Below are 23,683 nucleotides of genomic sequence, written 5' to 3' on the forward strand. Positions count from 1 at the left end.
CCAACTTTAGCATAGATCCCAGCAACGAGTACCCGGTTCTCCAAGTTGGCATGATCTATAATGTGACTGCTTCAAAGAACTAAGAAAATAAGTAGTTCTACTGATGAAATTGTCAATTATTGTCTATTGACATTGATAACCGACTTAAACCAATTTGATTACAGTTTGAAATCATAACGATCTATGTGGAATGCTCATCCAGAGAGAAGTTACTACCAAATGCGGCCCCTTCAAGTGCAACCGTCTCTATTGTTACTAACAAGCTAGAGTACAATATTGAGAAAGAATATGTAAACTGAGAAGCAATTGGATTCGTTATCAGGATTTGTATTTACAGCTCGCTCGTATAAGGGAAAAGACCATTTTGAATGACTAAATGTGGGCAAAATGAGAATTGCAAGCGTTAAAATGCTTGAAAGCTTCCATGTGAGGAATTGTACATGTACAGCATGAGATTCATCTCTATTGAGTGCTATTTCAGTTTTCCTAGAGTATGCATCAAAGCGGTAGGAGACATATACCTTGGCCTTCTTGCGAGTGCCAAGTAGCAGTCTCTGAAGTTTGAGATCTGGTTTCAATCAATTTGCTGCTTCAGACCTTTGTAGCTGCAGCGCTGCTACATGAGTAAAACAATGAAATAGCATGAAGAATGTGGACTAGAGTGCTAAGTTTGAATTTAATTTCTGCATGCTCAAAGGAATTTATTTGTGTACCCAATGAAAATTTCTGTTGTAATAAGGCACCTCTTAGGTATTGATATTATCGTTCTAAAGATAAAGTTTTGGCCAGTGTTCAGGTTTGGATTCAATTGTTTCCTTGTCCTCCTGTCAAAAACATATAAATCTGCTTTTGTTTGACCTAATTTCTTTCTTCCCCTATAACATACTAAAAAGCATTCTGTACTCTGGAAACTTATCTTTGGGTGTTTTCATATAATGCAACCTTGAATTCCTATGATAAATGCAGAAATTATCCAGATATCAATTTGAATCAACTACAAATTTCTCAACCAAACATTTTATTTTCATAACAGGAATAGGATAGTCAAATCAGACCAACTACAGGTACCCATAGCTTGGAACTTTACTCAAAATTCTTAAGCTAATCGAGTCTTTGTATTCTTAATTTCTGAACTCTAAGTAAAATAGGCCCCATCTTCCCTGACTTGGAATACGAAAAACTTTGCAACAATATCCAACATCTACTTTGATATGTGCTACGAGGTCACATCTATGTTCTCTGGAGGAAATATAAAATTTCTCTAGAGCATATAAGGGAATTTTTACAATTTGTTCCACATATTCCTTTAAATTTGACAAGAACCATATAATATAAGGATCAGTAGACAGAAAACTTTTTCATGGAGATCAAAACTATACTACTCAATGAAGTACAAATACAAGGTACAAAAGGAAAGATCTTCTCCACTTACATTGTTTAGAACTCTGGCTCAAAAGAGAAGAGACTCCTTTGCATATCAGTAGGATTCTTCAACCATCTACAGTATAACCAAGCTGCCCCAACCACTGATAGAAGTGACAAGATTGCTAAAAGACCGAAATGCGAAACATCATTAGCAATTATTGCAACCCCTAACATCACTGACTCTGCCAAACTAGCAACCGCAATCTCTGTTGTCCCGATAAGATTAACTTTAGATGCAGGGATCCCGGTTTGTAAAATCTGTGACCCTACGACATCATATGACATGTGTCCCAATCTAGATAATACCTGTTAAGAGGAAATGTATTTGTTTAAAATGCTAAAATAGAAAGTTTTAAATGAAGCTCAAAAATGTATCACATAGTCATGCATGCATGAGATTGTGAACTCAAACCTATTTATCTGCACAAGCAATAGATAGCCAAGTACATATAACTTGACTACATGAGACCCATTCACAGAATCAGAAAATGTGAAACATAATCTGCATATGGGTGGTTCATCCCGTAAATACCACATACACATGCATCTACTTAATTTAATCAGTTACTAAGTAAGGATCCCTAGAACGTAACTTTGACAGCACGTTAAGTTTTCTGCTGCATTTTACACTGGCAGAAGAAAATATTTTCCTTATAGGTCTAAATTTTTATATGATAAAGAGCTCTTTCTGAGATAAGTTCAAAAGCAGTTGTTTTCCACAGAATATTTACCAGAAAATTAAGAACTATACAGGAAAAGGTTCATTACATGTGAGCTCAAAATAAGATTATTTAGTGATACAAGTTTAAAGGGCATCTACTGATGATTGATGCAAGGTCTATTTGGCAACTGTTTTTGCAGCTAATAGAAATGCTATGCAGTATATAAAATCTTACAAACTAAGAAGATAATTGGGTCACCCACGACTACAAATGAAGAGATTGGTTCATAGAGGACGAAAAGAGCTGCAAGTAGCTGAATTCAGACTGGGCAGAGAAATAAGTTAGCAATATTCACCAAAATCAACTTTTCCTTACAGATAAGGATAAGAATCTATGAACCTGAAACTACAGACTCTTACAAAAAAATTGTCAGATAAGGTAAAATTGATAAAATGAAAGGAAAACTTCATAATTCAATCTACACTAATTTTCTGAGCATCCTAAAAATGAGCAAAGTTTAAAAGTGTTACATGGATAATTCTGTACTTAGGTTGATCATCAGCCATGATTTAGACTTAAGACACCTTTAGATTGATCCGGAGTCTCATGCAGACGACAATTTAGAAACAAAAACAAAGAAGGAACTCACAATTAAACACAAGAAGAATACAACTGGAATTTTCTGAGAAAGCGAACCACTCCAATACACAGCAACTGCGATGGTAAGAAGTGTTGCCTGAAAGACGAGGCCGGCTGCTCCAGCCTGGCATAAGATTCATTAAGACTAGAGGTAAGAATACAAATTCACTTACAGAGAAAGCTAATACAGTTACAAATAAAAATCTTTAGTACCCTCAGAATGCCAAGTCGCTCAACCATCTTTGCAGACACAAATGTTGCTGCAACCCCCATGAATGCACATAGACCACTGAACCCTCCAATAATTGTAGGATTTAGACCTGAAACAGTCTCAAGTACATCAATAAAAAGACTTAGTTTATTGCTAGGAGGCAATAAAATTTTAAAGCATAACCACTCAGTGTCTCACAAAAGTAACGAATGAATCAAAAGGTTGAATACATTCAATTGTCAACTTCTTCTGCTAATCCAGATGAGACATCAGACTACTAAGAGAGGCAAAAATTAAAGGTGTTTCACATTCCAGCTTGCAATATAATCACCATTTTCCAATTCCCACCTGAAGGCAAAATGTGACACCCTTTCTAGCAATTAGTTACAGTCTGGACATAATCATCAGACCCAATGCATGACCACCTGAATCACCTCAATGGCCATTTATAAAACACTCTTTAAATGGACACAAACAATAAATCCTACACCATCCGTGATTTGTTAACTGAATCCGAGAGGTTCTTTTGAGAATGATGGTTTTGTGGTGGTTCACATTTTCATGATTGTCATCTGCAACTTGAAAATGTCTCTGGATGCAAATATTTGTAATATTGTACTCTGTTTTGAAGAAATATATAGGAATGTGAGTACATGAACCTATTGAATCATGAAATTTCAATACCATTTCAACAGCCAAAATCTTTTATTTCAGTCTGTACTATGATATATTATTTTATTTTACTCCCTCTGAGTGCATCGCACTCCCCTCAATTTTCATGCTGTTGTTGAGCACACCACCACAACACCAAAACCCTGGGGACCACTGCTCAAAGTATATATCTGAAATTGTTTGACGTGGAAAGAGAGGATCCAACAGACTGGCTGCAGCTGAGGGATGGATTGGTTTGAAGAGGCGTCAGAGGTGGCCGATGTCATGGAATAGGCCACAGAAGAGATTGGTTGCAGGGTTACTGGTGACGGCTGTTGGTGATGGTAGTGGGAGACAGGTGGCTTTGGGGGGAGTGAAAATGCTGGGGGAGGAATGAGAAAGCCAAGGGAAAATAAGAAAATGGGTGGAGCAACAGGAGAAAAAGGGTGGAAATAAGGAGGCAGAAGGAAGAGAAGCAAACAGCAGCGATGACAATGGCACGAGGCACGCAACAGCAAGGTCAAAAAAGGGCATGGACAGTGAGCAACTGGAGAAGTAGATGAAGAGGAATGCAAGGACCTCTCAATTTCTTTTTCCTTTTCCCCTTTTTCTTGGCTGTTGGTGGGTATAATGTACACAAATTGAAGAAATCAAGAATGATTCTTCAAAACACCTTAAACATCTCGAAGAAGTTTCTCTAGAAGATGGAAAAGATTTTGGAACTTGATCTGCAAATCTATTGCACAGAGGTCTTTCTTTTTCCAATAAAGGCAAATGCTGCTCACCATTTTTGTTCTGGAAAAACCAAAAAATTGCAGAATTGGGCCAAGCAGACCCCTAATAACTTCCCTCCCACTTCTCACCAACGTCCCCCTTCACAACTCTTGTAGGAATCAGTTTTAACTTTTAAGATTTTATAAAAGAACGATATGAAATTAGTTTTCACAGTGGTAAGAGTAACACTATTTTCTGAATATGTATTAAGATCCCATTTCCATAATACTCAAGACTGCTGCTGCTTCAAATACAACAAACAGAGTAACATTCTTTCTTCTTAGGATCAGCAAATGCCTCCAAGTAAGCACAAAATTGGTTTGTTTATTTTGTTTGAGATCTCTTCTATCACTTACATTCATCACAATTTTCACATCAAAATCACACTTCGCAGAGTGTTTAAGAAAAAATCTTCTTCAGCTGAGAAGAATATAATTCGTTTTGGAGAAAGGCGTCACCATTTTAAACATGAGAAACTAAAGGCTATATTGAACATCAACTATAGAATCATAACTACAAGAATTCAGGACGCAGGAACAAATTGTGTTAAATCCACATACTCAGTCATTTAAGAAACTAGTTCTTTAAGTTAAGAAGAGTCCAGATGATACCATGTTGTGTTAAGAAAGCAGTCATCAAACCTCCAGGAGCAAGAACAACATTGAAGTAGAGCAACACATAAGCAAGACTTGCTGGAAGAACAGGCTGCTGAATATATTCAAACCACCCATGCTTGATAGCTTCTATACTTGTAGCCACTACGTCAAAGAAAGGTGGCATCAATGTACAACAAGAAGGAAAATCCTCAATCAAAAATAATGAGGATTAGTTATAATTAAATTAATATATATATATACATATTCACGCACAAAACACACATATATTGTTTTTTTGGTTCAAAAAGTTCATCAGTTATACTTACATATGTTTTTGGTATCTGGCATACATACTGCAGAGGAACTCTCACAAATTTGTGGACATTTGGCTCGGTCCAGGACTCCAGCAGAAAGCTTGTTAGTTAACCATGTAAGAACAACCTACATCATGCAGAAAGTAATCAGAAAAAAGTTACAAATTTTGCAAATCAAGCACCTGGAAAAATGGCAGGGTCATAGTACCACAACAGGTAGCGACCATATCATCAAACTAGCTGCCAGCTTTAAGCATGTTACTGGTTCATGTTTGGATAAGAAAATGCCAAATAATGATGCTCCTGCAATCTGCAGTTGCACAAAATCATGAAAGTTATCAGCCCCAATATTTGATAACGAAAGATATCATAATTATCTCTAACAAGTGAAAAGTTTATACAATAAATATTGCAAAAATAGGCAATGTAGAGATCACATTTGGCAATCACCTCGCATAAGAGATCAATTCTACTCAGTATTGCATTTGCTTGAGCAAGAGCAATTGGTCTATTTGTTCCTGCCAACTGAATAACAGATTCTAAGTTACACAGACAGCATAAAACTTAACAGAACATTAAAGGGCTCTAAAAGTATTGATGATAGGAAAAAGCAATCAATATAATAAATAAAAAGACTACCAAAACAACCCAGTCACGCTCCATCGCAACCCCCAGAGCCAGTCCAGAGAGCCTTTCAACAGCCAAAGCTATCACAAGTACAACAAACCAAGGTTGGACAAGAACAGGAGACCCAGGTGCAGAGAGGACAGTATGTGCATGAATTATCATTCCAACAGATAATAACTGAGCAGCTGCCTGGAAGAAAGAATTGGAGAATAAAACTTTTGGAGAAAAGATACCATTTCATCTTCAATTTATTTCAGCCAAGCAGAACGTAGATACCTGGACAACAGTCAAACTATTATATGCGGGTACTCTAGGAAAATGATCCATAAGTTTCCCTACCGGAGGGCCACCAACAATTACTGCAAGCTGTTAAAACATGCAAATTTTTCCACAGTTAACCTGCTTGGTTCTTGCTCAAAATGGTTGTTATCCATGTGGATAGATACCTTTGCAAAGAAGCCCATGACAGCCACAGGAAGAAGACTTGGATGGATCATTGTAATGGCAGCTGGCCAAGCAAAATTCCAGAGCTGTTCAACCAGATTCCCAGCCAAGCAGCTAGCATATAAAGCTAATTGTACATGTGACTATTATTAGAAACTGAATTAACACAAATCTACGAAATAATATTGCTGCATATGGTAAAACTAGTATCATTGGAAGGCAACTTGGAGTCAAAGATATATGCTCAGTGCATAGTGAGAATAATCTCTTTACTGCAATTTGCTGTGGTAGTTCTTATGCAATAGAAATTACTAAGGGTGACAGAGAATGGAGGCATCTGAGTCAAATTAAAAGAGTCAAAGATAAACAATATGTGGAAACCTCAGGAGCCACTCAAGAAAATTGACCAGCATCTCTAAATCTTGCATTATTAGTAACACAAAATTATTCAAGATATATCGCATGAAGGCATATGAATAACTGTATCCCCAGTAGACCAAAATAGACTAGGAATTCACATTGCTGTCACACATCTTCGACCTCAGAATAAAATTTTCTATGTAAATTAATTTACTTTCATAAATCAACATTCTGATCAGTTTGTCATTTTCAATTTTGTGTAGGAGAACACTAACCATAGAGTCCAGCTGGATGAGCAGGAGTTGCAGCAATCGCATTCTGCTCCTCCACTGATAAGACCTAGATGATCCCCAATACATTGTCGATATCAAAAATCAAACACAGAAATTCATAATTTTCATAGATGCAAGGATTCTAGCAGAAACATCACGGAAACAAATCTTACAGGCAATGCTGTCAAAATGGTGTCCACATAGGTGCCCCCAACAAGTAAGTTCAGTCCTTCTGTCTCCAGAGTATCAGATTTGAGATGAACAACTGGAATCGAACAATTTGAATCAAGAGATGTGGCATCATTATAGACTTCCTCGGTTGCAACAGGATTCAAGACATCAGTGTTAGTCAACGAACACCTTAAATTAAACGCGCCAAGCCTGCAAATGAACAATAATGTCATACCAAAATTTGCCTCATAGTGGAAACATTACTGAGTATTAGCATTGAGAAATAAATTTATATTTTGAGATACTTTCTTAAGTCATATACTCTCCCAGCAACAATTCTCTAGAACAGCTTCATATTAATGATAACGAGCATCCTTTGTTCACAACTTTGATAGTAAGCACCAAAAATTTATCTGACTTCTCTAGCATTAAGAACAAGAAGCAGTTAAGTCATCAAATAAAAATGCGCCTCTTGAAAGAAAAAACTGAGATGTAACAGTTACAAAACAGTCGCAAGATAACAAGGTACTTCAAACAGACTTATTATTTTCAACCGGAAATGAAAAATTCAAAGCACTTTGTTAGAAAGATTTTATTAACATGATCATACAGAAAAGATATTTTTGACGTAATACAGCTAGAATTCATTTTGCAGATTAACTTTCTAATGATTAAATATTGCTCAAAACTCATGTATCATCTTTTAAGGTATAATCTTTTCCAAACAAAGAGGCACGAAACAATTCTGAAGTTAGCAAGAATGCAAATTATAGTTAAGCCGGAAAGAAAACAATGCAGCATAGATTCACTGCATTAATCATGAATAGACAATCTACTTCATCCTAAAAAACGTAAAAAAGAAAACTCAGGAAATAACTTCACAATATAAAAGGGTAGAAAATCTCCCTGATCACCATCAGAAACATCCAATTCATCGTTCAAAACTATCAAATTACAAAATCAGGCAACAAAAAAGAGACAAGTAGAAGTGAAGCGTGGCGTACCTGGGAGAGGCAAAATGGGGATTCAACCATCGTGGTGCAGAAGAGAGGTGAGAAGGACGCAGTCTAAGACAAGAAGACGACGTAGGATGAGCTTGGAGTCTGCGGAGAACGGCGAAAGGCTGACCATGAGCAATGACAACAACACCCATGGCCGTCCTCCTCTTGTGCTACACTATTACTCCAAACCTTCCCCAACTTTTCCCCGATTACCGGCACAACTATTTCTCCTGATTCTGCTGCTTCCAGATGAAAACTCATGCAGCCACCTCATGGAGCTCATGCAATTTACAGCTGTTTTTAGTCCTCAATTTTTCATCCGCAACTTATGAAGATTACTCCTGGGAATGTCAGGGAAACGGAACTCTGGATTTGCTTTGCGTGGGTGTTTTTGTGCGTATTCTTAGTTTCTTAGTAGAGTCGGGGAGGAGGTAGCGGTGGTGGTGGTGTATCTGCAATCAGTGTGTGGCCGCCGGAGGGGGATGAGTGGGGCGGACACTTCAAATGACGAAAACCACAAAGTGGATATGGTAGAGACCATAAATCACTCTGACGTGTTCGGATCCTTTCCACTACTCACAATTGACTTGCCAAGTTGTTCGGTTTAGCCTATGGCTGTTGCCAAGTTGTTCGGTTTAGCCTATGGCTGTTGGGGTCATTTTATGGGGTGTTCCATATCCGAAAATTTTAGTGTAAATCAAATTAAATTAATAATAGAATAAGTAATTATATTTATTATGTGATCAATCATTTTTTTTCTTAATTGTACACCAATCACATAATAAGTGTATTGTATTTTTTAAATAATTAATTCGAGTTTGACCAAAGCAAATTCGGATTAGATTTTCCTGTTCCATTTGTGTCCTAAATGAAAATTGTTGTTAAAATGACTTTGATCAAATAAAATTAATTATAAAATAAGTGTAATATATTTATTATATAATTTATTAATTTTTTCAAATTATATGTTAATCACACTATAAATATATTATGATTATCATATAATTAGTTAGGTCCAACCAAATTGAATTAAAATTTCCCCCATTTGTTAATCGAGTTTTTTGGAAATGTCCTAATACCCATGACAATATGCGTTTTTTCAGTAAGAGGGTGTTAGGTTAAATTTATTTAAAAAAATTTAAAAAATTTTATATTTTATAAAATATTTTTAAAGTTTATAAGATGTTAACTTCTATTTTAGGAATAATATCATAAAGTGTTTGAATAAAATGAGATTATTAAATTATAAAATGTTATTATTAAGATTTTAAAATTAAATCAACAACTTCTTAATTTACCTTAAAAAGTTTATAAACTCTGAACATTTTATTTACAGAGTGGTCCAAACGCCCTCTAAATACAGATATGAATGAATATAGTTGAAGATTTTTCTCATAAAATCTATAGTTATTAATTATAATATATGCTTCGTAATAAAATTGCAATTCAAATAATTAGATCAAAAGTGGCACCATATATGTGTAAGTGTGTGTAAAGTAAATGTGTATGCGTAGTTATGATTATAAGTCCTTACAATATCAGTGGATATAAGTTTAAAAATTAGATAAGTGGTGTTTGATAAATTTGAACAATTAATTCAATCCGTTGCCATTACATATATTTTTTTATGGGTATTTGTGTCTAATTAACGCATTAAAGAAGCTCCGAATCGATATAGTGGGGGAGTCAAACGGTACGAATTCCATGCGAAGTGCCCACAGAAACAGCCCGAGAAACGAAGAAGCACAGAGTTCCGGCAGAAATGGAGAAGAAGAATGACAATGCCGGTGGTTTTTCCGGCGAGAAATACCCAGAACCCGCGGTGATTGCTGCTCAAGAGAAGGCGGCTGTGGATTGTTTCTATGAAAAGCTTGGGAAATTGAACGAGTCTTCCGGACTCAGCTCGGTGTGAGTCTTCTTCTTCTACTTTTATTTTGAGTTTTCTTTTTTCTCTTTCTCTTTCACATGCAGTAATTTCATATGTACACAGAGATATAGGTGACTGTAGGTGTGTGCATAGATGTGTACATGGATGAGTATATCTGCATGCACATGGAGTTGGAAAGGATGGATTTCATGTAGCTAGGAGTATTTTGCTTGGATGATTAGAGAAGAAGGGTAACTAAAATTGCTGGGCTACTTTTTCTTGTTGTTATCATCATTGGGGTGTGTGTGTTTTTCCTTTTTGTTTTTATTTTTCTATAAAAATTTGCGTTTTTGTTTTTATTTTGTTTGAGTGAAACGGTCAGATACACTATGAAGTTGCGTTGTCATTTAGGCTATTTGGTTAAGCTAATAAGTTTTTTAAAATAGTTCATTGAGTATCTGGGAACTGATAAAATATCATAAAATGTTTGGTAAAAGTTATAGACAATGGGTTTATAAGCTCCCAAAATAAAATTAGAGCAGCTTCTAACTTAATTTGATGATTTCAATGTTCAGGAAGAAAAAGATAACAATTTTTCCAAACTCTTGTTTTAATGATTGGTTGTAAAAATCAGAGATCTTATCAAACACTTTTCAACTTATTTCTAAAAAGAATTTAACATTTTATGAGTTCCAGGAAACGTCTTATTAACGGTAGAAAGTCATAATTTTTCAATAAACTTACAAAATTAGACTCTAATTTCCTACAAATTTGACGGGGCTTGAAACTGAGGCCTTATGATAGTAAAGTGGTTACTTTGACACTTGAATTAGGCCATGTTTTTGTTTTCATATTGCATGAAAGAAAATTGAAAATGCTGATTACATGCCTATGAGGAATGCAAGATGGCAGCATTATTCAGTGTATCACCAGCAAGGGTGCTTAATATCAGTACTCTGCTCTGTAGGGTGTAATTTGAGAAAAATGGTAAAAATTCTGAAGGATTACTAGGCTGCACGGCAAGCAGCAACGAACTCCAAATATAATGTGATGTTGTCTTGTGGTATTTGATGTTGGACGAACACAACTCTTGCACATATATCCGACAGGAAACAGAAGTTGGAGAACAAAGGAAAAGGGAAAAGATAAAATTCAAAAAAACTGATTGAATGAATTTCTTTAAGTCATTAATGTAACAATAGAAATATATACATGAGATAAATAGTGAACTTTAGTTTAAAGGCTATTGATTGTTTGAATTTCACTGTATTACGCAGTTTATATATTTTTAAAACCTTGTATGTATCTTAAAGAGTTACCTGTTAATCCTCTTGATTCTTAGTTATTATATGTGATAGTAACCCTCTTGATTCTCAGTTATTATATGTGGCTAGATACATCACATGCAATCACACAATACCGGCAACTACATTAGGACATTAAGTGTTTTCACAATCTGAATTTGGACTTTCCCACCTTTCCTTGGTTGATTGGTTTATCAATTGCTGGAGGCCACACCTCACTAGCTGGAAGTTTGATGATTAATTAATGTCTCACTGCATGCAGCTTTAATTTCCGTGAAGCACTGTTGGATTTGCATCTTTTCTACAAAGAAGTGATCAAGAGAGGGGGATTTTATCAGGTGCAGCTCTTATTTTGTTGGAGTCTGATCAGGCATGACGTCAACTACTTTTTATTTGCATATCCTGTTGATGCTGTTTTACTTTAGGAGAGTCGACTTCTGTCGACACTTAAATTTATTCACAAGCACACATGTCTATGTGAATGTCCTCTTATGAGTGTCTTTTAAGAATAACACTAATGCTTGTAGTATTCAAAGTGTGCTTCCGATAAAATTGCATATTAGTAGTAAATCAGGGCACTGAAAAATCTATCACTATCAGTTACTGGACACTATGGAATTGAAATCATAATATTGAACATGAACAACAATTGCTGCAACATGCACTTTGGTTGCTAGCTGAACTTGTCCAAAAGCTCTTTCTTCTGCTTTACTAATTGTGTAACTGGCTCATCAAACTTTTAGGTTACCAAAGTTGGAAAATGGGATGATGTTGCATCAGCATCAAACTTGAAAAGCTCTGTGTCCATCTCCGCAGCTCAGCTTCAGAATGTTTATGAACTACTACTTCTCCAGTACGAACTAATGTACTGTCGAAATATGCCTGAAGAAGCAAATATATGGCCGGATAAAAGTTCTCTAGGTTGAAAAACTCTCTCTTTTGCCTTAAACACTTTTTAAGGACTTTGGTATTATTTCCCATTATTTCTTTTTCTCAGTGCTGTTTCATATGTATTTTCCAACAATAGTAGATTATTTAAGAACTTTCCTAATTTAAAAATGGTTAGTAAATGATATTTGGCAGGTTTCTTGAACTCTGGGTTTGGTCCAAGCTGCTCAACGGGAAAGCGGAAGCATTGCGAGTGTTCATCTCCTCTTACAACAGTTCACTCTGGTGATCCAGCACCGGCAGATATATGGAAGCCCACCAACAATTCTTGTCTAGTGGCTGCAGGTTTTTCATATTTCCTGTCTAGAAGAATGAGGGTTGTGCAAATTAAGGCAGTTGAATTACACACTCTGTTTAGAGGTCTAATAGAGACGTAACTGGATACTAGTCAATGACAATGGTGAAGCACCGGTAGATCAATCCTCTTTATGCAGTTAACCTTCACCAAGTCTCTCTCTCTCCCCTATCATCTGTTCTCTTTTCACCCTCTCGCCCCCATCAGGCCTGTGTTTTACTTGAGCATATATGATTAAGACAAGCTACTTGTAATCACTTTCTACACTGATCTACTGATGACCGACCTCTAGTTTCTTTGGTTATTCCAACTATGGAAAATTTTCAACTTTTTGCGTTGATCGCCACACAATGAAGAAGAAGAACCTTAGCTTATCTGTATGTTGGTATGTATTCAATGAGCTATAAAGGGGGTGCCATTACTCAATCTTGAAAAGTTTTCTAGGTTAAGACTTCTGGTTCAGTTCAAGCCACTTTCATTTCTCTGTTTTTGCATCATAACTATATAAATATGCAGGGGCCAAGGCAATGCACCAGAATTCATCCATGATAACATTGTCAAACTCAAATACTAAAGAATTCTCACCGGACCCTGATGCTCCTCTGAAACCAAGGTCTGGATATCAGATCTTTCTTAGATTGGAGACTCATAGATTAAAGATGATTCATGGAGAGAGTTCCAGTAGCCAAAATCTACGGGACATGGCAATTGATGCATGGAGGTGCCTATCCGAGAAAGACAAACAGGTATTTTACAATGCAGGAAATGCCATAATTGCATACGATGTTGAAAGAAAGAAGCGTTGATCAAATTAATCAACTGCTTCAATCAACCTATCATCCTGATTGAGACATCCTAATTAATGAGTTGCATTGAAAAATCAGTATCTTTACATGCTCATGAGAAGAGCATCTAAGTCGTCTTTCTGGGTTTATCTATTCTCCGTTTCCCTCTGCAGCCGTACATAGAGGCAAGCAAAATGGACAAGGAGAGATACGAGAAAGAGCTGGGTAATTACAACCAGCTAAAAAGCAACCAGATTTCCAAGAGCCAAAGTTTGTTCAGCAATTCAACTCCAAGCATGCTAAACTTCTCTACATCTTCGGAAACAGATGATGTTTATCACGTGTCCTTGGAATCCGACTGCGAAAACTTCCTTTCGCCCGACGAATCCATGGTTGAATTGGCGATTGAGGTGATGAAGAATGCTGAATCGAGTGACCCTATCTTTCAGATTGACTGGGAAAGTGGCTCCCTCGACATATCTTATTAATGTAACTGGACCTTCTAGTCAAGAGGTGGCCATGTAAATTAATGAAACTGGACCTTCTACTCAGGAAGCGCCCATGTAATGCTGTCTGCAGTTTTTAGCATTTTTGTATGTTTTGTATTTCCTGAATGTGTGTGATTTTTAAGCTTTATTATGCCGGAAGGTTGTTTTTGTATTAACGTTTTCCCTCAGTTTCTAATGTAAATATGGTTGTACCCGCTATTCTCGCTATAGCATCCATCACTTAAATATGTGTTTGTACAGTCATTGTTGCCCTCTATTCCAACTATCAAATTGATTATACTCTCTGTTTCCTTTCATTTTTTACCATATGTCTACCAACTTAGGTAGTAAATAATCAGTGAATACTTCAGTAATCAGATTTCTATGCATTCCTCAAAATTCAAGTCATTTTCCAGGACCGGAAATGGCCAAGAATTCCTTTATCTCATGGTAGTGAATAACTGAATATTTACAATTATCAAAATGTAATATTTCTGCTGTTGGACCATACCAACCTGTGAGGTGGAGAAAAACATTATCTTGATCCTTAGCCACAGGTAATTGCAAAGGAAAAATGGTGACCACCACAGCCAACAATGTCAGGACCCATCTTAGACTGCTGGAACTGTGTGGTAAAATGCGGACTTGCAACAGATACAGATAGTGAATTAATGGCTTTTGCTGGTTATTCTTTTTACCTCAATTTAACTATCTTACTGTAAACTTCTATCTTTTCCATTTGTTGTTCATACTAATTGGTTAGGGAACAAAGAGAGAAAACAGGGGCTGTGGCCGCTGTGCAGCTGCAAGGTTGGAAAAACCCTTCTGAGTAGTTGCACTCAGACTACATGGGAGGACTAAGAGTTATGGAATCTGGAGCAGGCAGCAGGTATGAGTATTTCCTCTTATCCTTGTAACACTTGAAACTCAATTATTAATGATAAATTTGAGGACTGAATTTTGGATACTGCAAGATTGATAAGGTTTATTAGGTCGTTTCAGTTAGTTTGACTTGATGTATTTCTGAAGGGGGAAAAGATTCAGTCTCTGCTCATATCTTTATGCATCAGAAACTTTAATTGCATGTTAACCAGTTTTTTACTACTTATTGACCTCACTAAAACTTTCTGCTAACTTTCTATTTAACTGCATCCTCAGTTATAAGTGAGGAGACATGGGAGAAGCCAACATCATAAGGATTTAATCATGTTAAAGACTGTTTCGTTCAGGTAATGTCGTCTTTCAGGTACTGAGGACTTAGCTTTAGAATTGATTTTCTTTTTCATTCTTGTAAGAATTGAGATTCAATACCTTATGCCAAGCAGGTGATATGGGAATATTAAACACCTCCACCATAACAGAGTTGCCTTATATTCCTTCTCCAGCAGAGCCAGACCTGACAGAGAATCCCTCCCTGAAAGCAATCTTAAATATTTTGAACACAAAATGTACTGATTCATTGGGAAATCTGAAGCAGGCCCACGCTTTGATCCTCAAAACTGGCCATTTCCGAGATCATTACGTTGCAGGTTCCTTGTTGAAGTGCTATGCAAATCCTAAATTTGGAAGTTTATCCAATTCATTACGAGTACTGGAACAAGTTTATGAACCTAATGTTTTCGTATGGAACTGCATTATTAAGGGGTGTATGGATCTTAGAGAGCCCTTTAAGGCCATCTCAATGTACTATGAAATGGCAATTTCGGGCTCCAGGCCGAATAAATACACATATCCTCCATTATTCAAGGCTTGCACCTTAGAACAAGCTATTGGTGAAGGCCTGCAAATTCACGGCCACGTTGTTAAACTTGGGCTTAATGCAGATGTCCACATAATCAGTGCTGGAATTCAGATGTATGCATCATTGGGACATCTCAGCGAAGCTCGAAACATGCTTGAGACGATTGGAAAATCAGATGTTATCTGCTGCAATGCTATGATCGATGGTTACATGAAATTTGGAGACGTGGAAGCTGCTAAAGACCTGTTTGAAATTGTGAAGGAGAAGCGTATCAGTTCTTGGAATATAATGATCAGTGGCCTTTGCAGCAATGAGATGATTGCCGAAGCTGAGAAGTATTTTAATGAAATGCCGGAAAAGGATGAGGTCTCTTGGAGTGCAATGATAGACGGCTACAATAAAGGGGGTTACTCAAAGGAAGCTTTGGAAGTTTTCGATCAAATGCAAAGAGAGGAAATCAAGCCTGGAAAATTTGTTCTGTCGAGTGCACTGGCTGCTTGTGCTAATGTGGGTGCTCTTGATCAAGGGAAATGGATTCATGCTTATATGAGGAGGAACAGGATTGTGGTGGATGCAGTTCTGGGGACTTCTTTGGTTGATATGTATGCAAAATGTGGGCGTCTTGACTTGGCATGGGATGTTTTCGAGAAGATAAAATGGAAAGAAGTATTTTCTTGGAATGCAATGATCTCTGGGCTATCCATGCATGGCCGGGCAGACGATGCTATCGACCTCTTCTTGAAGATGCAGAGGGATAATGTGAAGCCCAACGATATTACATTCGTGGCCCTGCTGAATGCTTGTGCTCATGCTGGATTGGTCCACGAGGGCCTAAAGTATTTCGTAAGAATGAAACGGGAGTACTTAGTCGAACCAACGGCAGAGCACTATGGCTGTGTTGTTAATCTGCTAGGAAAGGCAGGGTATTTGAAGGAGGCAGAGAATCTGATAAGTTCTATGCCAATGAAGCCAAACGGTGCTGTTTGGGGTGCACTTCTAGGTGCTTGCAGGATGCATGGAAACGTCGAGTTGGGGGAGAAAGTTGGGGAAATCCTTCTCGATTTGGAACCTGAAAACAGCGGTCGATACACGTTGCTGTCAAACATGTATGCAAAGGCAGGGAAATGGGATAAAGCCCAGAAAGTGAGGACACTGATGAAGGAAAGAGGGGTGAAAACTGTAACTGGGAGAAGCATAATCGACCTTAAAGGCATTGTTCATGAATTCAAAGCTGGCGATTCTTCTCACCCTCAAATGAAAGATATAAACCTTATTCTTGAAAAGATCATTCAAGAAATCCAGTTAAAAGGGCATCAACCTGATACCTCACAAGTCTTGTTCGACATCAATGAGGAAGAGAAGGAAACGTCGGTCAAGTACCACAGCGAAAAGCTTGCTATAGCTTTCGGAATCCTGAATACTGAACCCGGAGCCACCATCCGTATCGTGAAGAACTTAAGGGTCTGTGAGGATTGCCACTCTGCCACCAAGATCATCTCTCAACTGTACAATCGGGAAATTATCGTGAGAGATCGTGCACGGTATCATCATTTTAGAAATGGAAAATGTTCTTGCAAGGATTTCTGGTAACACCACAGGAAAATAAATAGAAAACCACTTTGTAAAAAATGAAACCCCACAAGCATTCAAAATTTTAAGTTTAATAAATTTTAGGACATGCTAATATTTCGCCAAACTCAATTGTGTTAGGTCATTGACCTAATTGCTATGGGAGGGGAACAAGTATATATAAATATAAAGCATAATTATACCGTAATTTTCTGAAATTTAATATAATTACACGTACATCTCTTGTGATTTGAAAAATTATATTTGATATTCCTGATATTTGTTTATATCTTACAAATAGAACATCGTTAGTCAAAATTTATCAAACTTATTGTTACTAACAAAATGTTTTAAATCAAACTCTATATTTATCACCAATTGATTTATTACTGATTTATTGCAAGGCAAACAAATCTTTTATGATCAAACTATCCTTATAAAGGTGAAGATATACATTCTCACATGCATTAGCATATGAGATGTATAAGGATAATTCAATCATAAAAAAAAAATTGTTTGACTTCCAGTAAGTCAGTAATAAATCAATTGGGGGTAAATATGAGTTTTCATTCAATTGTTTTGCTAATACCAGCAAATTCAAATAATTTTGACTAGCAAAGGAGTCTATATGCTAGATAGAAACAAGCGACATGGGTACTAAATATAATTTTTCAAACTATAGAGAATCCGCATATACTTTGTACCAAACCTTAAAGAAAGCTGTGTAATTATCTATAAATATAATGCAATTGTTTGCAACAAATGAGACAAAAGGAAAGTTTGCCTGTCAAATTCAGGCAATTAGGTTTGGGAAAGAGAAGTTGTTAATGTGGATAAGCATTGTCGTAGGTACAACATTAATTAAATTAACAAAGTAATTAAGACCAAATGATTTAGGTTTGCGGGCATTACAAGTATTTCTATACATTCTTGCAAGTCAAGCCTAGTTTTGGAGAGACACACACCTAACTATTATTCCTTATGTCACTAAATTTATTCTTACAACAACACCATATTTAATTGAATTTTTCTTTCCCTAATATTAATCCAATAATTTACACCAAAACAACAAATAATATTAGTCATCATATATTAAGTGATAATTTTAAAATCGCTACTCACGTAGAAGAAATGTGATTTCTTGTCGTAGTTAATTACTATGGTTAAAAATAAAAAATTATTATAAATATTAATTAATCATAATTACACAATGACGATATATTATAAAATTCATTATACTGATAAAATAATGAATATTTGTTGTAATTTTAATCACATATAATTAATATTCGCTATGGTTCGACCTATGTCCAAAATATTTATTGTAATTTTTAGCTAATGTTTTGGCCTCGTCTATAGAAGTAACAATTAATAGTCGATGTCCAATTGTAATTAATTAATATTTATTTATTTATTTTTATTTTTAATCATTGTCAACAATTAATGTGGACGTGGTGAGAGCAATGGGCGGAAAGAATTAGAAAAGAAAAGCAAAAAGTTTCTCCAACACCCACTAATCATTGCTCTCTACAAACACAAATTCGCTTCCCCCACCCCTACCCCCGCCTCACCCAATCAAATTCAAGGGCTTCTTAGAGCTAGTTTGGCCGATCATTGTATAATTAATTATACGATAATTAAGTATTATCGTGTTTGAATTCGTATTTTGCAAGCAAATACCCTTTCTTAAGTTTAATATTAATGAAGAAATTAAAAAATTATTTAATGAATATAATTAAAAATTAATTTTAAAAGTAATTATTAAAAAATAAATCAAAACAACACAAAAAAATTACGTTTGCACTGAAAACACGTATTCAACCCGATAAATCAAAAAGACAAACGGATAGTGACGCGTGTGTGTTATTATTATTTTAATTCGATTTAAAATAAACTTTTGTCGTTTTTATATGTCGTATTTACCATTATTTATTAAATAAATGCATATACTAAGAAAAGAGAAATTAATAATTGTTTTTGATTTGTTTGTAGTAGGTGAAGCTGACATAGATGCCAACCATGTACGACGTGTTGGTGACGACCTCATTCATCAATTCTTGTTTTCACATCGTTTACCTTCACCCAATCAACCCTATATTCTAATGAAATAATTTGATTTTTTTTCTAAAAAAATAAATAATTACTAGACGTAATTGTAATACTCCTTTTTTAGAGTTAGTATAATAATACATAAATTTCATATGATTTAAAAAATTATATTTAGTGTTCCTGATATTTGTTTATGCCGAACAAATGGACCCCTTCATCTAATATTAATCAAAAAAATGAATAAAAATCTATTTCTTATATATATATATTAAATTATCATAACAAAATCGAAAAAATATTATTAAAATTTTGAAATTTGTATTGAGAAATGTGATTGGTTGGTATTATCGTAGAAGAGATTTAAAAATGATTGAAAATAGATGATAATATATTTGACATTGTTCTTAATTAAAGTTGACAAAAATGACAGTAGACATCAAATCATACAATGATAGTAGTCAAAACTTACTTAAAATGAATGGAAAATGTGTTTGATATTGTATTTTAAAAAGACAAAAAAGTTACTTTACTGTAAATGTGAAATCATACCTCCACAGTGGCCATTTTGTATTTTTATATATAAACACTTGGGTACCATAGATTTGGGTTGATTTTTTTATTTTTTGTTGTCAAAGTAATTTTGATGATTTTATACCTATCAAAATATGCCATAAATGAAGTTATTGTTGGCCTGTTTTAAAATTCAAATTTTAAAATTATGAATTTTAAATCGTTCGTACGGTAGATAACAACAGATTTTAAATATGAATTGATGATATTAAGATTAAATAACATTAAAAGGTCAATGAATGTGGAGTCGTGAAATACAAATTTTAAGATGAAAAAATTCAAAGAAAATGGGATTTCATACACGATTCTTTATTATTATGGTTGATTGGTAATTGATAATTCATGTGAAATGACGACTATGAATAGTAAAAAAAGATCATCTAAAAGTGTGTTTTTTGGTTGGAGCACATAATAAACGAGAAGTTATGCATAGTAAATGGCAAATGAAACAAATTGACATAGATTCTAAACAAACATACAAGTAAAGATTAATTGTACAAAATGATGTAATGATTACATGAAATAGTACATTATATTATTACGTATAATGTCTCAAATCAAATAATATATAATGAAAGATGGAATTAATTAATATTGAATTTGTGATGAGACCAAATGGAGTGAGGCCTAATCTTATCCTAAGAAAGAAAGGAGGGCTAAAAAGAGAAGTGATTGCAATAATATTATTATGTTGGGTGTTTCTGAAATTTAGAATAATGAAAATAAAAAAGAAAAAGGAATTTAAATGTAAAAAGAAGAAAGAAAAAGAGGTGTATAATGTGTATGTATATGTATATTCCTAATTAGTATTACGGCTCCGCACATGAATTGGGGTTAGAAGGACTACTTTTTGGGCGCAACAGACAAAAGACGACGCGTGTCTTGTCGTTTCCTCTCTCTCTCTCTAACCCCCAACTAGTGCTCCACTACTACCCTCCCATTTCCCATTTCTCTCTCTCTCTCTCTCTTCATGTCATATATTATTAATACTCCAAATAAAGCTTTCTTCTCCTTCCCCAAAATCCCATTCTCCTTCTCCTCTCTCGCTCTCGCCCCTTTGCTTCTATATTCCATATAAATACGCTTCCATTACACATCTCTTCGCCCTTTCCCATTTCCATTCACGCCGATTTGCTTCTCACTCATCTCAGGTATCTTTTTCTCTTTTTTACTTCTATTTTGACATTGACGTCCAATTTTTTTTCAACTTTGAATTTGTATCTGTATTTTCAGTCCATCTATGATCTGAGTCGGAATTTTCTGTCTCTCTGTGTTTGCAGTTGCCTCTGCTTCATCTCCAATTCAAGCAACTTGGGAGCCGATAAGAGTAACTAACTATGGTGCTATCATCGTCTTCATTATCGAATCCCGACGCCAATTCCAATCTCTCTCGCAAGCGGAGAAAAATTGAGCCCCACTCCTCCGCTCGACTTCCCACAGAGGCCGGTCGCCCCAGGTGGCGGACGGAAACCGAGCAGCAGATCTATTCGTCGAAGCTTGTGGACGCCCTCCGCCACCTCCGTCGCCCTGAATCCCCCGACTCCACCGGGCGCGCCGTCCGGGAAACCGCCGACCGAGTGCTCGCCGTCTCCGCCAGGGGCAGAACCCGCTGGAGCAGAGCTATTCTGGCCGGCCGCCTCAGCCTCCGCCTCGCTCACATAAAAAAGAAACACAAAAAGGCGGCCAAACCCGCCGCCGCCGCCGACTCGCGGGTCAAGAAACCGGTCGTCCAAAAGAAGCAGCCGCTGTTGCAGCGAAAAGTAAAGGTGTTGAGCCGATTAGTTCCAGGCTGCCGGAAACTCCCGCTGCCGAACCTTCTAGAAGAAACGACTGACTATATTGCGGCGTTGGAAATGCAAGTCAAAGCTATGACTTTTCTCACAGGGCTACTCAACGCCGGCGCTTCCTCCGCCGCCGGCAGCTCATTAGCCGATCAAATTCAGTATTTTAGCTCGGCTTAGCTGGTGTTTTTTTTCTTTTTTTGTTCTAAACTATATTATTTTGGGGGTTAAATTTGAATTAATTAAAGCTTAAATATGTTAATAATTGAGAAGGATAATATATTTATTGGTGTGCTTTATTATGTAAATTTCCCTGCATTAGCATTAGTATTAGTATTAGCATTAGCATTAGCATTAGCATACCCACTTTTTCTCTTTGACTTTTAATTTAATTTATTTATTCTTTGGTTTTCCTGAGTTGGAACATCCCAACTAATTCAATACCCCTTGTTGCTTTTTATAATGTTTAGTGTACACCCCATTTCCTTTGATTCCCCCTACTATTTATCTTGTTTTATGCTTATTATCAGCTCAATTGTATTTATATTTTATTTATTTCATTCACATATTTATTTTAATAGTATTTGTAAGTTAGATAAGTTTTGACTAACAAAAAATCTATTTGTTAGAAAGAAAAAATACGTCAAAAGCACTAGATTTAATTTTCAAAATGATAGGGGTTTGCGGGTAATACACTAAATTTCAAAAGAAGGCGGTATGGTTATCTCTTAATTGATTTATTTGAAAGGGAGTGGCGGAAAATAAGAGGGGGGTTTTGGCTAAATTTCTCTAAAAAAAAAATTATAAATTCATACATTTTATAAAATGTTAAGTAGTATTTTAAAGATAAATAAGATGATAGAGTGAATAAAGTAGTAGTAATGCATAACATTCTTGTAACTGATTTTAAAGAGTTATTAAGTTGATAAGAATGAGTGAGTTTTAATATTGTGGTATTGGTGAGAAATTTGTAAGTATGGTCATAAATGATGTATTGGGAATGTGTCTTAAATTTAAGTTAGTGGTTGAAATGGAAATCATCCAAATTTTGTATACTAAAAAGTGAGAAATGGGGCAAGAAAAGTATTGGGGTGTCATGTGCAGCAGTTAGAGGGAGAGGCCCACCCACTTATGGCACATGTGGGATGGCTACTAAAGATTCAAACATTACTCTTTTCATAATGAGATGTGCTTTACCTTTCCAATACCATTCAATTGTCCTATCCCCTCACTAAAACCCTTTATGCCCTCCCTACAATTATTCATGCACATATCTATACATATACTCCAAAACCACCCACTTTATTAATTTTATTTTTTTTTAAAAAAAATAATTTTCAAGCACGTCCCGACACTTATTAAGAAAACTCGGTCCCTAACTCCCCTTTCTTCCCTCCAAGAATCAACACGTGGCCGACGTGCCATCGCCATCACAGCTAGGGCTTTGGAGCAAAGGCAAGTTATGATGGTGATGAAGAGGACCACCGTGCATGTACCGTGTCCGTGTCCTTATTATCTGGCTTTCTACTTAGATCTATAACTGCTTTGCATATTTCTCTCCTCATCGCATATTCTTTTATATGGGAAAATACATAAATGCGCATATCTCCCACATGCATTCATGTGATGAGGAAGAGGAATTATGAGTATTTAGTGTGACTCCACAATCGAGTGAAATGGAATGCTGCACCTGTGCTACCTATACATATATATGTATGTGTTTCAACATATACAATTTACATGCACACAACTTTGGTGTTATGATCTGAATGTCGTGTTGGTCAAAAATTTATAAGTATCCTCATAAATTATGGTATATGTTAATTTCACTTAGTTAATAATCATGACTCATAAATATTAATATCAACGTGGTCTGCATGCACTTAAATTTTCATATTCATTTTAAAATCGTGGTTTTTAATAATATAACGAGTATATATATCTTTGGTAGTGATTATCATTAGTACAATTAATTGTTGAAACCCGTGACTTACATTCATTTATAACAAAGTTCGGGTATTTATATTATTGTTTTAATTTATAATAGTATTAGTTTTAGTATTATACAAAAGAGTAAATAAAACACTACATATTTTTTTAATATATGTGTAGATATATTTTATATAAATATAAATAAAA

The 23,683-nt window shown here is 35.6% G+C and overlaps 4 protein-coding genes across 5 annotated transcripts; 3 read left to right on the forward strand and 1 right to left on the reverse strand.

Annotated features, from left to right (window-relative positions):
- Positions 1 to 276: 276 nt before the first annotated feature.
- Positions 277 to 8,743, reverse strand: LOC105168959 (solute carrier family 40 member 3, chloroplastic). 2 transcript variants are annotated; one of them, XM_011089193.3, is made up of 14 exons: positions 8,151 to 8,743; positions 7,149 to 7,356; positions 6,979 to 7,042; positions 6,346 to 6,470; positions 6,176 to 6,265; positions 5,912 to 6,088; positions 5,723 to 5,797; positions 5,481 to 5,582; positions 5,285 to 5,399; positions 4,974 to 5,120; positions 2,940 to 3,046; positions 2,737 to 2,850; positions 1,433 to 1,731; positions 277 to 613 (listed from the first exon to the last, which is right to left on the reverse strand). In XM_011089193.3, exons 1-13 carry the CDS (start codon positions 8,297 to 8,299, stop codon positions 1,438 to 1,440), a joined length of 1,767 nt encoding a protein of 588 aa, XP_011087495.1. In that variant the 5' UTR covers positions 8,300 to 8,743; the 3' UTR covers positions 277 to 613; positions 1,433 to 1,437. The 2 variants fall into 2 exon arrangements, with proteins under 2 accessions (XP_011087495.1, XP_011087494.1); XM_011089192.3 differs by having other exon boundaries at positions 277 to 616.
- A 1,040-nt stretch (positions 8,744 to 9,783) lies between these two features.
- Positions 9,784 to 14,053, forward strand: LOC105168961 (putative high mobility group B protein 11). Its single transcript, XM_011089195.3, has 6 exons — positions 9,784 to 10,055; positions 11,581 to 11,656; positions 12,062 to 12,239; positions 12,402 to 12,551; positions 13,078 to 13,307; positions 13,520 to 14,053. The coding sequence occupies exons 1-6, from the start codon at positions 9,910 to 9,912 to the stop codon at positions 13,832 to 13,834; spliced, it is 1,095 nt and encodes a 364-aa protein (XP_011087497.1). The 5' UTR covers positions 9,784 to 9,909; the 3' UTR covers positions 13,835 to 14,053.
- A 92-nt stretch (positions 14,054 to 14,145) lies between these two features.
- Positions 14,146 to 17,352, forward strand: LOC105168962 (pentatricopeptide repeat-containing protein At5g66520). Its single transcript, XM_088884286.1, has 4 exons — positions 14,146 to 14,466; positions 14,598 to 14,723; positions 14,993 to 15,063; positions 15,160 to 17,352. The coding sequence occupies exon 4, from the start codon at positions 15,165 to 15,167 to the stop codon at positions 17,163 to 17,165; it is 2,001 nt and encodes a 666-aa protein (XP_088740412.1). The 5' UTR covers positions 14,146 to 14,466; positions 14,598 to 14,723; positions 14,993 to 15,063; positions 15,160 to 15,164; the 3' UTR covers positions 17,166 to 17,352.
- A 3,392-nt stretch (positions 17,353 to 20,744) lies between these two features.
- Positions 20,745 to 21,852, forward strand: LOC105168963 (transcription factor bHLH149). Its single transcript, XM_011089197.3, has 2 exons — positions 20,745 to 20,914; positions 21,044 to 21,852. The coding sequence occupies exon 2, from the start codon at positions 21,101 to 21,103 to the stop codon at positions 21,722 to 21,724; it is 624 nt and encodes a 207-aa protein (XP_011087499.1). The 5' UTR covers positions 20,745 to 20,914; positions 21,044 to 21,100; the 3' UTR covers positions 21,725 to 21,852.
- Positions 21,853 to 23,683: the final 1,831 nt, after the last annotated feature.

The sequence above is a fragment of the Sesamum indicum genome, linkage group LG8 (genome assembly GCF_026168435.1).
Source record: "Sesamum indicum cultivar Baizhima isolate 11 linkage group LG8, ASM2616843v1, whole genome shotgun sequence".
NCBI classification, from domain to species: Eukaryota; Viridiplantae; Streptophyta; class Magnoliopsida; order Lamiales; family Pedaliaceae; genus Sesamum; species Sesamum indicum.